This window comes from Homarus americanus, unplaced genomic scaffold (genome assembly GCF_018991925.1).
Source record: "Homarus americanus isolate GMGI-L3 unplaced genomic scaffold, GMGI_Hamer_2.0 scaffold30108, whole genome shotgun sequence".
Classification (NCBI taxonomy): domain Eukaryota; kingdom Metazoa; phylum Arthropoda; class Malacostraca; order Decapoda; family Nephropidae; genus Homarus; species Homarus americanus.
The window spans coordinates 12103221-12118407 of record NW_024748109.1 but is presented as its reverse complement, the minus strand read 5'-3'; the positions used below and the strand labels follow the sequence as shown (position 1 = coordinate 12118407).

The 15187-nt window shown below is 42.8% G+C and overlaps 1 protein-coding gene across 12 annotated transcripts in view; it reads right to left on the bottom strand.

The window, feature by feature from the left end:
• Positions 1 to 839: 839 nt before the first annotated feature.
• The window catches only part of LOC121880011 (dual specificity protein phosphatase MPK-4-like), a 198340-nt gene continuing 183992 nt past the window's right edge, over positions 840 to 15187 (bottom strand). For all 12 annotated transcript variants that reach the window (XM_042386960.1, XM_042386955.1, XM_042386961.1 and 9 more), the window contains one exon: positions 840 to 957. In XM_042386960.1, the coding sequence (XP_042242894.1) occupies positions 881 to 957 (77 nt within the window). In that variant the 3' untranslated portion in view covers positions 840 to 880. The remainder of the gene's footprint in view (positions 958 to 15187) is intronic.

The following is a 15187-nucleotide window of genomic DNA, read 5'->3' as shown; positions in this document are numbered from 1 at the left end:
CTCTTTTTTCTTTACCATTATCGTTAGCTACTTCTATTGTTCCATTTATTAACATTAAATAACATTACTTAAAACAACCATATTAATTTTACTACAGCTACAGCCAAGGTCTTATTTTCTTCAGTTATATATGTAGAACCAGTCAGTCACTGGTTTTGTAATCAACGAAAACAATGCTGTGTCATTTCCTCGTGTGTTTTAATATTCTACGTATTATTAATGAATTGTATTGCTCATATTGCACACATAAACATTAATTCAATAAAAAAAGACATTCAGTAATAAACAATAATGAATCTTTTGTACATAAGAGAAATGACGCTGTTTACACGATTATGCACGTCGTCTGCACGTTCGCGGGCCGTTCAAATCCGTCGAAATTCAAGTTTCCGCCGTCAAAATTGTTATTTATTTATTTTTTTGTGTGTTCCAATAAAATATGTTAAGAATTAAAAACTCGCGAAATTTGAGAAGCTACTATACGACATTTAACCCTTCAATATGTCTTCAAAGAGACCATGATGCAGAGAAAGTGGTGCTAGTGCTTCCAAGCATAAGCACAAGTCACTATCTATCCAGGAAAAGGGTGAATTTCCATGGTCTGGCACCGGTCAGGTCCCGAGGTTGCCGGACTAGAGAGGTACAACCTGTACTGTATGTGTTAATGGCTAAGGCAAATGAACAAATCTAACCCACTCTTACTGTACTGTTTAACTGATAACATAAGTAGTGTAGTCTGAATGACTTCCACATTCCCATTTCAACAGCTACAGCATGTTCGTTAACACTAATATATCAGCCTCTTATAATGAAGGGTAAATGAAACAATAAGAAAAAAATAGTATCCACCTTTTTAATAACTGGAATAGTGTGGAATGCTTTACATACATTTATCTATTTTTGATGGAATAAAGTAGAATCCTGGAATTATCTTTGCTCCACATGGGCAGTCACAACCTGCAAATACAGTATTTCATTATATTAATGTCATTACTAATATAAATTTTTTTTCACAAGCTCACTATTACTAAATCAGTACAGTACTGTACAGTATAGTCTGCAGTTACGCGGTCAATTGAACCTGTGGAGGTCCGCATAAAATGAGAAACGCGTAAATGAAATAACAGAACATATGGGATTAATAGAAATAGAGACTGGGCCAACCCCCAAACTCCACTTTTTCTGACACAATATGTACGTTGTAATAAAAATAGTATCTTAATTTTATGATGGTATGCACACACAATTAATATTTAAGAGAAATATCAATAATATTAGGTTTTTTAACACTTACGTTAGTAGAAAAGATGGCTGGGCACATGGGGATGGGGGGGGGGGGTTGGTTCCGAGGCAGAGGGCAGATTATATATTGGCCCTCACTGGTATCACTTGTATCAATTGTATCACTATCCACCACAGAGGCATGCAGGGCCTCTTTGTCAAACCCCTCAAAGTCCATATCCTCACTATCACTGACTTGGGCCGGCTGTGGTGGGTGGCAGGTGAAGAACTCGGTAATGTTTTGATGACTGGGCGACCTTGTGCGCACCCTGCCCATGCCGCTTCCCACGTATGGTCAAGCATGGACCGCGTGAATACAAAATGCGCGGCGCGTCTGGACCTCTCCAGCCGCTCGCACCGTAAATGATGAAATTTTCCGCATAATTCAAACATTTCATTCTGGCAGGGCACCGCGTAATTGACCAAACGCGTGAATAAAATCCGTGTAAATCGAGACTACAGTAGGCCCTTAACATACGCGGGTTTATAATACACGGATTTGCAAATACGCGGATTGCCCCGCCGGAGGAATATTCTGTACATTGAAGTAATTGAAGTACATTCAAATCGCGCGCCATTCAACTCGCGCGAGGCACCGAACACGGGACACCGCCCGCTCCCGCAACCTCACACACACACACACGCATAGCTCTCCCTCACTCAGTCAGTCTCGCTGTAACCACGCTTGAGTTGACATCACCATTGTAGTTGCAAAAATATTACATTTCTGTGAATGTATTATATCAAGCACAGTATGAATAGAATATCACTAATATAAGAGTATTTCAACCGAAAACTACTAAAAAAAACGAGTAACATATCTTGAACATCGGAAGGTTAGGTAAAGTCTTTTGTTTTCATGTAGTTTATCCTAATTTACATTGAAATGCATTACGTTTCAGCAAAACTACTATTTATTTCTGAGAATATGGAAATGTAACATTTTGCTGAAATGACGTACGTATTACAGTGGAAGGTGACGAAAGCAATGACTCGCTTTCTTTCATTCAAAAGATGTTACCGTAATCGCTTTTCGAATGGTTTTCAGTTAAAAAACTGTTGTATGACAATAATATTCTATCCTAATTCACTTGTGATGCAACAGTTTTTTTAACTGAAAACCAATCGAAAAGCGATTACGGAAACATCTTTTGAACGAAAGAAAGCAAAAGTCATTGTTTTCGTCACGATTTTATCCCACTTTCCACTATAATACGTACGTCATTTCAGCAAAAATATTACATTTCCTTGAATGTAGTATATCAAGCACAGTATGAATATAATATCATTGTAATACTGTATAACAGTATTTTAACAGAAAACTATTAAAAAAACGAATAACATCTCTTGAACATTGGAAGGTTATGTAAAGTCTTTTGTTTTCGTCATGCATTTTATCCTATTTTACATTGAAATACATCACGTTTCAGCAAAACTACTATTTATTTCTGAGAATATATTCATTCAGGCACAGTTTGGGTAAAATATACATGTGCTGTAACATTTTTTAATAGAAAACGATTCGAAAAACACGTACCCTCTAGCCCTGTTCAAGGAGAAGACTGGGAGGAGCTGTTTGGTGCTTAAGACGATGACAAGGAAAATGATTTTGATGGATTTAAATGAAAATATTCAGAAAGACCCTGGCACTGTCAAGGAAAGTGGCTGCTGAAGGCTTCCAGGACATGGCAAAGGACGAGATTAGGGAGCTAATTGAAGAGCACGACACTGAGCTGACCGAGGAGGATCTACAGGAGTTAGTAGACTCAGACAAGGAAGAGGAAGCGAAAGGGAAAGAGGATGAGGAAGAGCACCAAGAAATAACGTTGGAGAAGTTGGGGGAGATGACCAGGAATATTGAGGCACTGAAAAACCTGGCCTATAGTATGGACCCCTCCATGGTGCGTGCCCTGAAATTCATGAGAGGGATGGATGACGTTTTCGCTCCATACAAAAACATTATGGAAGAAATGAATGAAAGAGACGACAACTCCCCATCACCATGTTCTTTGATCACCGAAGGAGAGATTTAACACCATCAATCACTGGCGGCAGCGAGGAAGCAGCTGAATCCACCATCGCCCCCACTTCACCACCCATTATGGAATTGAGTGACGATGAGCCCGAGGACCCCCGTCCTGTCGCCGAGGATAGGAACTGTACAGTAAAGTGAAATTTTTATCTCTTTTTTTTTATTAGCTTTTCTTGCCATGATTATTGTTTGTAAAAATGTACAGCACAGTACAGTTCAGTACTGTACATGGGAAGTGGAGGTGCAGTTATTCACAAAACATTTGTGTTTGTTGTCGGCAGTAGTGACGGGGAGGAGGCGGAGGGAGCGAGTAGTGACCTTGGATGCGGGAGCAGGGACGAGATGCCAGCCAGTACATTACGGGTGTATTAATTGTTTTTATAGCTATTTTTGCATTTTAATATTAAATACTGTACATTACGTTCAACAAAACTACCATTTATTTCTGAGAACATAGAAATGTAATATTTTTGCTGAAATGATGTACATATTACAGTGGAAAGTGGGATAAAATTGTGACGAAAGCAAATGACTTTCTCTTTCTTTCGTTCAAAAGATGTTACCGTAATCGCTTTTCGAATGGTTTTCAGTTGTGGGATTATAAGGCTAATGATAGGATAGATTATTATTGTAATACAGTAAGAGTACAACAGTTTTTTAACTGAAAACCATTCGAAAAGCGATTACGGTAAAATCTTTTGAATAACGAAAGAAAGTGAAAGTCATTTGCTTTCGTCACAATTTTATCCCACTTTCCACTGTAATACGTACATCATTCCAGCAAAAATATTACATTTCTATATTTATTTCTGAGAATACGTATATTCATTCAGTCACAGTTAAGGTAAAATATACTTGTGATGTAATATTTTAATGAAAATACGGTATCGTAGTTTTCTTTTGTTTCAAATTTAATTAACAAAGATTGATGTTTCAAATGTAATGAACAAAAATTTATGTCCAGTATCTATAAATAAACTTTAATAAATGAATACTTTATGTTTTACATCGTCCTGTGCATACCATACCATGGATTTGGCTACTTTGGGCTTGCTATGATGACGCAAGAGATCTGCCCTGACAACTGTACCGACACTCACAGCTGGTGGTGCGTTGGTGCATCGTTTCCATCGTTTACTGGTAGTTACTGGTAAATATTTTTCAACCCTAACGAAACCATTACCCGTTTAGAGGTCGACCTCCAATTTTTTGCCAAATAATTTGGTCTTAAAAACTCGAACTACACACAGGTATATATGGTAAATAAAGACATGGGGGCCAGGGGTTTTTTTTGGGCAGCACATATACGCGGATTTTTAACATCCACGGCTATCTCTGTTACGTAACCCCCGTGTATGTTAAGGGCCGACTGTATACTGTACTTGTACTAATATTTCTGAATGATGTCTCTTACTCTGATACTGATTTCTGTCAAAATAATTGTCACAATTTATGAATCTCAATGAACACTTGCTTTACAAAATTCCATTCAGGCTCTAACTATCACTTCCGTAAATATTATTACAGTACAATGGTCCTTCGGTTATCGAATGCCTCGGTTAACGAAATTTTGGTTAATGAATTACTGTACCTTCCATAAAAATCTTCAATTCGGTTAATGAACAAAAATTTGATTAACGAAATCCTTACGAAAATCACATTTTGTTGTGAGCATCAGCTAATCAGCTGATGACCCAGCCTGCCAATTCAGTAATCTGTTTATGTTTACATTCGTTTCCAATGGAGTAAATATCAAGAAAGTTAAGCTCTAAAATATATTTGCATGTTTTATATTAAAATTATTAGTCATTTTAACATTTATTTAACATACTGTAGTGATAATAAATGCAGTACAGGGAACTAATTACAAACATATGTTTACATTGGTTTCCAGTTGAGTAAATACCAAGAAAGTTAAGCTCTTAAATATTTTTGCATTTTTTATATTAACATTATTAGTCATTTTAACATTTATTTAACATATTGATAATATTTGCCAGATGCGTGATTCGCTCACAAGGCGTCAGCTGAGACTTTGAAACGGTGGAGAGAGCATCTATTGTGATGGTGTCTTGAATATTTTTGCATTTTTCATTGAAATTATTGGTCATTCTGAACTTTAGTTAACATATTGATAATATACAGTGCAGTGCAGTGTTGATTTAAAGAAAATAATCTTGAATTACACCAAATAAACTTAAAATTTTATTGGTGAAATGACGGCATCAAGCATGGGTCCCTGAGAGGCGATTTCTCCTCCATCCCCATGTCCTTCTCTTCTCCCTTCTCCTCCACCCCACTTCTAATTCCCATCATCATCATCAACTAGGAGCCTTCTACATATACACCTCAAAGTAAGTGTACTTTACTGCATCTATTTTTTTACTTTGTATGTACTTTTCAGTGAGCTGGAACCAATTACCCAATATCCCATTGAAACAATGGATTCGGTTTACGAAGTTTTCGGTGAAGACGAGTCCGGGAGGGCAACAAACAACGTCATTCACTAAGTGACTTGACAGCAGAGGATATTAGTCACTAACGATCTACCGACTTCAAAATAGAAGACGCACTGTGGTCGCCATGCTGACCAAACCATATAAGAAATTGTCCCAAACACAATATCTGAGAGACATACCGTAAACAAAATAACAGTCACTCAATTTCCTCACCGTGCTAAGACGTATAAATACCGTATATAAAATCCTCGTAACACTTAGTATTTCAGCTATTACAACACAAATTAGCGGAGCCTTCTTTTTTGCATATTTACAGCTGATTCGGCAGGCAAAAAGATGACGGTAGCAGTGCGTGTGATGGAGGGTGCAGGAGGGGTTTTTGAAAATTGCAATTAAATGCCAGGTAGCGACGTGTCCTCCTAATATTACAAATTTTTAAGTAATTGTAGAAATATGAGACGAATATGCTGTAATATGTAACTGTACTATTTACCATTATTGATTCAGGTCTCTGTATTATATGTTATAATCATACTCCCTTTTGTCACTGTGTTAGTTCAGAGTTTGAGCACATGCGCGCTGTACGCGCATGCGCAGATAGAGATACCCGGAGAGATTCCAAGACAGGACGCTGTTCCCCCTGTCTTAACTCCTTTTGTGTGTTTGTCCCAGAAATAGAACTTACGAACTTGACACCAGTGTGTTTCCTTCACCCCTGATTGGAAGTATCACCTGGGTCTCCCACATGGCGCAGTGTTTAGCTGGGACATCACATTATTCAGAATTGGAGTGGACACAGAATCTCTCTCGGAGCCGCCATCTTGTCAACTCCTCCTGTCGAGCCGATCTCGGGCCTACCTCCACACGATATTCCTGGATTTACAGTGCAGTGTTGTGAAGTGCTTTTTCAGTGTTGTGTGTGCCCTTTAGTGTCTTTAAAGTGTTTCCCTGTGTTCCTGCACTTTTAACAAAAGAGGGAAGCCTATTTAAGACCTATGGGAGAGCTCAAGTTTTGACATCCTTCCCCGCTCACGTCTCGAATGGCACTGCCGAGTGAGCCAGCCAGCTCCCGCTAGTGAGCCAGCCTGCCTCGAGTACACGCACGAACGAACGCACACACACACACTCACAGACGCTCGCAGATATCTTCCATTTAAAGACAATTGCTTTTCTGCTCACTTATTAATTACAGTAATTGTGAGAGAAATAAACCAGGCCATATGGAAGATCAGGAATTTATTGGGTTTTCTTCAGATACCCAACAAGCCCAACTTCAGACGGATGTCGGTGCAGTAAGTGGACTCCAAGTGGATCGGAAAGTGGATCAAGCGGCCCCACCCACCCTTAGCCCCCACTACACACGTCCGCAATCTGCCACAGGTGTCGACTTCCTTCATTTAATTCAGTTTTTGGAAGAAAACCGATGACAAGACGACATCAGGAGGCGACAGGAAGACGATGAACGAAGACGTGAAGAGAATCACAGACGTCAACAAGAAAATGCCGATTCAGTGCCATTATCGAGTTGTTGGCACCTGTTACCCTTCAAGCAGCTACTACACCTGCCTCTTCGTCCACAGGTGCACCTGCAGGGTCCTCTTCAACTTCTTTGCCCCCCCACAGAAAGCACTCGCTCAGAGTCCACCGCCACTCCAAGCTGATGCCTCGTTCCAGGTATTCCGTGAATGGCGTCGGAGGTGGGACGATTATTCGATGATGGTCGATTTATCAAGGTTGCCTAGGGAGAAACAGCTGATCCAGATGAGGATGTGTCTCACCCTAGAGACGCAACGTATCCTGGAGCACACCCTGCAAATTCCCCATGGCACAGACAAGACTGTGAAGGACGTCTTGGATGCTTTACAAACGCATATCAAGGGTCTCCGCAACGAAGCTCTCCGTAGGAGAGAACTTCTCAGTTGTAAGCAGCTGGAGGGTGAGTCGTTTGCCGATTTTTACGTACGACTCCAACGCATCGCTGAGGAGGTTGACGTTTGTCCTGGGAACTCGTTGACTTGTGAGGAAACACAGCTGAAGATGATTATCCTCATGGGCGTGCGGGACGAAGAGCTAATTCAGAAGCTTATCTCCCTCGACACTGCCTCTTCTCTACAGGATGTTGTCACCACCTGCCGCTCTTACGAAGCCACCAGAAGTGCGACTTCTGCCATTCGTGCTCCATCTAACCAGCTGTGTGCCATCTCCGCATATAAGAAGAACAAAGGACGTGACCGGACTTCAGCTTCACATCCGACTTCAGCTTCACATCCGACTTCAGCTTCGCATCAATCTTCAGCATCACTTCAGACTTCGACGCCAGGTCATTCCTGCCAGTATTGTGCTCGTCGGCATGGTTCTGAATGCCCTGCCGCTGACAGCACCTGCAATAACTGTGGCCGTCGTGGTCATTGGGCTAGGACACTGAAGTGCCCTGCCAACAACGTTCAGTGCCGCTCCTGTAGCCGCATTGGACACTATGACAAATGCTGTCAGTCAAAGAAGAAGAATGATACTACTTGCAAGTCTCAGGCGGCGAAGAACAAGCGCTGTCGTCGCGTGGGATCCTCTTCTTCCCCTGTCAGGAAGACACCTCAGCCCATCTGTGTTCACCTGTCATACGGCGACATTACATCCCGTATCCAGATGCTTCCTGACACAGGTGCGGACGTCACAGTCATCGGCACAAGACACCTCGACATTCTGGGGATCCCTAGGAGCAGCTTGCAACCACCGTCAACTTCTACAACGCTCACCGCAGACGGTTCTACAATGGCACCTGCTCTGGGTACATTTCAGGCTACCCTCACCCTAGGTAAGCAGTCATGTTCTGCCAGGATTCAGGTCCACAAAGGTGTTCAGATGCCACTACTGTCTTATGGCCACTGTCAAGAGTTGGCCATAATATCTCCAGACTTCCCTAAGCCAATTCTGGAAATAAAACATGTCAAAAATGACAACCCTACGAGGCCCTTTGAGTCCGTCTCTGCGGATTTCTTCGTTGTGGCGGGAAAGTCCTTTCTCGTCATCGCCGACCGGCTCTCAGGGTGGCCTGTTGTCGTTCCCTGCGGAGGCAACACTACTGCCTCTCATACAGTACGTATGTTCTGTCGCTACTTCCGGGAAGTTGGTGTCCCTCTCCGCCTGAGGACTGACGGCGGGCCCCAGTTCACCAGCAACGACTTCCGGGACTGCATGGAGCGATGGGGAGTTTATCATGTGGTGTCCTCGCCACATTATCCCCAGTCCAATGGACATGCCGAGGCTGCCGTAAAGTCCGTCAAGCATCTTATCCTCAAGACGGCACCCTCAGGCAACATTGACTGTGAGAAGTTTGACCGGGGTTTATTGGAATTGCGGAATACCCCCAACTTCACAGGTCGCTCCCCAGCACAGATGTTATACGGCCACCCACTACGGTCATGTGTCCCTGTCCATCCTGAGTCCTTCTCGAGGGAGTGGCAGGCCAAGACCGAGGACTGCGATCGTCGTGCAGCCGCCCGTGCTGACCAGGTAAAGGCACAGTATGATCAGCCCGCCCGACCCCTTCCCAGGTTGAGTATCGGGCAAACAGTTCGGATTCAAGACCCGACGTCTCACCGCTGGGACAAGGTCGGGGCTGTCATGGGCTGCGGCAAGACCAGGGATTACGAGGTCCGTCTCCCTAGTGGTCGGGTATGGTGGCGGAATCGCCGCTTCCTTCGTTCAGTACCGTCCCCTAGTGGTGAACCCCTCCCCCATATCCCTGTGAACCCTTGCTTGGACGAGAAAGGTAAGTCCTCATTCAGTGACCCCCCAGTTTTCCCACGTCACTCTCAAAGGCTCCTGGAAAAAGAGTCCGCACGAGATTGCACTACGAGCGTGAGGGGGAGGGAGGTGTAGATATATGAGACGAATATGGCTGTAACATGTAACTGTACTATTTACCATTATTGATTCAGGTCTCTGTATTATATGTTATAATCATACTCCCTTTTGTCACTGTGTTAGTTCAGAGTTTGAGCACATGCGCGCTGTACGCGCATGCGCAGATAGAGATACCCGGAGAGATTCCAAGACAGGACGCTGTTCCCCCTGTCTTAACTCCTTTTGTGTGTTTGTCCCAGAAATAGAACTTACGAACTTGACACCAGTGTGTTTCCTTCACCCCTGATTGGAAGTATCACCTGGGTCTCCCACAGTAATTATTAGATGTTTTAATTGCCTGTATGTTGGCCTGGCGAGTTAATGCTAGGCATTTACATAACTAGGTACAAGCTAGACGTCACATTCCGGATTGAACAAAAAACAAAGTTACTGGACATCACTTAACCAGTTAATTCACTGGCGACGGTTGTGATGCTTAACGCCTAGAGAAACTTGCTATATTTTCTTAAGTATACATGTAGGGCAATATCCAGTTGTCCAGAGTACCCTCAGACATTCACTTTGCCATATCTGGCAAATTGAAAAACTTTACAATTCTAATAAACTAAAAAATGAAGTTGCTTCGTCCATGTTGTCAGTGCAATGCCCAGCACCCACCCTCCCTCCCCCCCAGGTGCTTCCTTGTATTATATATAATTTTTTTTTTTGCTATTTCACATATTATTTGGAGGACTAGGAGAACATAAGGCATTCATATTGTTATACCTGGCCACAGAAAAGCCTTATCCTTACGAGTATTCTAAAAAAATTAAATAAAATGAAAGTCAAAAGTCAACTAAGGCAAGGCTGTAGCCCTTGGTCACCCTCTGGTCACCATGGGTAATGTGACATCATTGAATGGGGAGGAGCTAAAGTTTATGAAGTTACAGCGGTGTGCCCTTTACACCACTTGCCTCTGTCTACCCAGCAGTAATTGGGAACCTGGATGTTAATCGATTTGCGGATCGTGTTCCAGGGTAATGGTTAGTCAGTGCAATTGGCAAGTTGTCCGGTCTTCTTGGACTATTCCTTGACACTGGGTCATGCAACTCGTTAACTCAGGGTGTGGTTGTTGTGTTGGCGACAGGTTCTACACCTTAAAAAAAATTCACGCCAAGGTGGCCCTTGGGCTGGACATCCTCATTAGCACGAGGGACAACCACAATAGTCCTTGAAACAGATGATGGTCATTGCTTACCTTTCTAATTTTTCAGTGTGCATCTTATCAAGTATTACATACAAAAAATGGTTGAAAATATTTCATAAAACTAACTGCAGGCTATATGCTTCCAGATGCTGTAAATTAAATATAAATAAATTTGGTGCACAGACTTGGATTCCAACCCAGTTGGGTGAGTTACCACATCATACAGGCATTATACCGGGTATAGGTATGCCATATCCAAGACCCTTTCAGCCCCAAGTATTTCGGGTAAGGGATACCCAACCTGTATTCTCATATGATCATTAAATAACATAAAAATACGATATACAGTCAACCCTCACTTTACGCGGTCCCACATTCTGTGTTTCCACATTTACGCAGTGTCCTGCTGGAACCCAGGATGCTCACATTCCGCGGTGCGTGTACCCCTTTACGCGGAGAGTGTCCGGCTCGACGTTATTTTTAGATTCGCCCCACCCGCCTGCTCCCGCCTCCTCCCTCCTCTGCCTCCGCCTGGCCAAGCCGCGCGGTAAGGTTGCGCAGTGCATGTCTCTGTTGCATTATCACTGACGTCATATGACGAATCGGACTGTGATTGGCCATGCATCCCTACCTACCTCCCTCCGCTGCTAGCTGTAATTGGTTTAAAGTAATATGACGTGTCCACTCGGGGGAGGGAGGGAGGGAGGAAAGACAACGCTTGACCTAGCCGCGGCAGTTTCATCCCTCCAGGCCACACCGTGTAATCGTGCATCCATCGTTCTGTAAAATGGCTTCCGCCGGACCACCACCCCCAGAGAGAAACCTTTCCTTGCCTGGACCCAGCCGCCCTAAGCCCAAGAAGACACGACGTTCCTTAAGCTACGAGGTGAAGTACAAGATCATCCAAGAGTTAGAGAAAGGAACAAGGCAGGTTGATTTGGTGCTCCAGCATGGTGTGAACGAATCTACGATCAGGACGATAAAGAAGGATGCAGCCAAGATAAAGGAGCACATGAAGATCACAAAGTCTACAGGTGCTTCTATGATCAAGTATTTTCACAACCAGGTGCTTCTCAAGACAGAAAAATTACTTGTGAGCTACTTGGTGCGTCAGGCGCGACGGAACATGGCGGTCGACACGCGCTCTGTTAAGGAGTACGCACGTGAACTGTATGCTACAGTGTCACGAAAGATGGGAATTACAGAGCCCAAACCCTTTAATGCTTCCTCTGGGTGGTTACAGAGGTTTAAGATGCGGAACAAGATCACCAATATAAACATTGGTGGTGAAGAAGCCAGTGCTGACCGTGCTGCGGCTAGGGAATTTCCTCCGTTTTTACGTGAGATTATGGAGGAAGGACAGTACACCGACGACCAGGTGTTTAACATGGACGAATCTGGTCTTTTTTGGAAAAAGCTACCTTCCAAGACCTTCGTTGTGAAGAATGCCAGCAAGATTCGGGGCCGGAAGATGCAGAAGGAGCGCATCACCGTCCTGTTTACCACCAATGCCTCCGGTACCTGTAAGCTCAAGTTATCGGTGATCCACACAGCCCGCAAGCCGCACGCCTACAAGAACATGGACATGACCAAGCTAAATGTCCACTGGCTGACCGCACGTAAGACGTGGATGTTCTCTACACTGTTCCTCTCCTGGTTTGATGACTGTTTCGTTCCCGATGTAAAGAAATTCTGTGAGCAACAGAATGTGCCATTCAAGATTTTGTTGCTGCTGGACAATGCACCAGGACACTCGCCCCTACTGTTAGATCGTCACCCCAACGTAAAAGTGGTCTTCCTTCCTCCCAACACTACGTCTATATTACAGCCCATGGACCAAGAGTTAATCTGCAATGTAAAAGCTGCATTCTCAACAAAAAAATTCAAGCTCCTGAACGACTACACCAACACCAGGGAAGAGTTGCGTAACCTGAGTGACACCACCACCGATAGCAAGAGCGAAGAAGACGAGGATCAACAGTTGGCAGAGCAAAAAATACTTTTCAAACAATTCTGGAGAATATTTAACATCAAGAAAGCAGTGGACTTCTTGGTGGAGGCATGGGATCAGCTGTCTGCAGCAACTGTTCGTCACGCATGGAGACATGTGTTGTAAGGCATTCCGGGCGTAAGGCAGAGTCAATCTGTGACTGGTGAGGTTCAGACTGTTACAGTAGCAGTGGACCTTGCCAGAGAAGCTGCACAGAGTGTTACAGCTAAAGGCTTCTCCGAGACCACCAACGACAACATCATGGAGGTGATAAGGGATCCTGATGTGACTACCGACGAGATGGTAGATGATGATGACGTCAGTGAAGAGGCAGGTGGTGTGTCATCCCAAGAAGAACACCGCTTATCCCATAGTAATGTTAGGGGTGCCATCGAGTGTGTCGAGAAAATCAAGCTCCTCCTTTCTGACGACCATGACACAAACAGGTATGAAATCGTTATTACCCAGCTGTTGCAGACTATGGAGCCCTACTTCAAGGTTTATCACGATAACATAAACACCAGCCGTCAGCAAAGCATAACAGAGTTCTTTGCCCGCAACCCACCACAGCCAGCCCAAGCCAGTGATAATGACAGAGGTAGAGACAGTGAAGATGACTTTGAGGGATTTGTCAGGGAGGCCCTGACAAGTGTGGATGACAGTGATGGTGACTCACCAGAGGGCCAGTAGCCTGCCCTCTGCCTCGGAACCAACCTCCATCCCCGTACGCCGATCCATCTCTTCTACTAACGTAAGTGTTCAACCTAACTTTTAGTTTTCCTAACCTAACCTTTATTTTTCCTAACTTAACCTTTATTTTTCCTAACCTAACTTCTTCTATATTACTTGTGTGTGCATACCATCATAAAGTTAAGATAAAATTTTTACTACAACATTGTTGTGTGTCGTCAAAAAGTGGAGTTTGGGGGTCGGCCCGGTCTCTATTTCAATTAATCCCATATGTTATGTTGTTCACTTTACGCGTTTCTCACTTTCCGCGGTACCCTGTGGGTTATATTAACTGCGTAAAGTGATGGTTGACTGTATAATATACAGGCATCCCCTTCATTACGGAAAGGTTCCGTCCCTGGAAAATTGACCGTATCGTGAAATTCCGTAACGCAAAAACTATTTTCCCATTGACTTCCATTATAAAACTGGAGATGCGTTTCTACGGAATTTTTTTTGGCCCCAAAAACGTAATTCAAGCACTTTTATGAATGAAAATAAACATTTTTAAACACATACAATACAGTACATTAAATAATTCATGATATACATGTAAATGAAGAAAAATACAGTTGGAATAATGCACTATACTGTACTTAATGTATGTTTGTAAAAGTTAAATCCAACTGCTGGGGCGAGAAACATGCGCGCACACTGGATGTAAACAATGGACTGACTCCGCGTGGCGACGCCACGCTTGGCGGTAGCAAACACCAAGAAATCCACACCAAACAAATTATCATTTTTAACAAAACAATTTAATTTTATATAGTGATATTGTTTTTTTAATTGTTAAAATTTACCCCAATTTCCGTAAGGGCGGATTTACGGGCCGTAACACGAAATTATTGGTCATAATTTACAAATTCCGTAACCTGGGCTTCCGTAACGCAGGGGATGCCTGTAACTTTGAAATAAACGGACAACCTGTATCAGAAGGTAATCTCATCCCTTCCCACCGTAAAGGTCAGCTTTTGACATGAATGTTATTGATTCCTTATTATTATAATCAACTATGATGAGCCTCTTATGGCATATGATTCATCATTAATAAAGTCTTAAATAAAAAAAAAATATGACACAATTTGTATTTTAACTTGAGAATAATAGGAGACGTTGTAGCAAAGGTATGTCTCACTTATTCTTCTCTCCCTCTTCCCTCCCACAGCATAGTAAAACAATAAGAAATTTCATTATGAGAGAAGCCATTTATTATGATGACAAATAAAGTAAAACAAGGTATCAAGATGAAGTTATTTACTTTACTGTATACTTTATCATTTTTATATAAAGTACCGTAATTGAGACTGAGTGAATTGAGTCATGACTTCCCAAACACAGGTGTCTGCAGATGGTAACCATATAGAACAGGTATATGGGCATGGGACATCGACATAGTGAGGCCGAAAATATATGATGCTTATATTCAAATTAATCTCTGTCTTGCAAAGATTTCAGCAATGCAAATTATATTATCCTAACTTTAGTCTGAGATATTATATAAAATAAACATAAAGAAATCACCAATCTTTTATCTTGAACACGAAGGTGGTGGGAAGACGGCGGGGGGGAGGAGGGGGCGGGAGGTGAGGTGACAGAATGTCTGGCGTTTGTTTGTTTATTTATTTATTTGAGATAAGATTTGA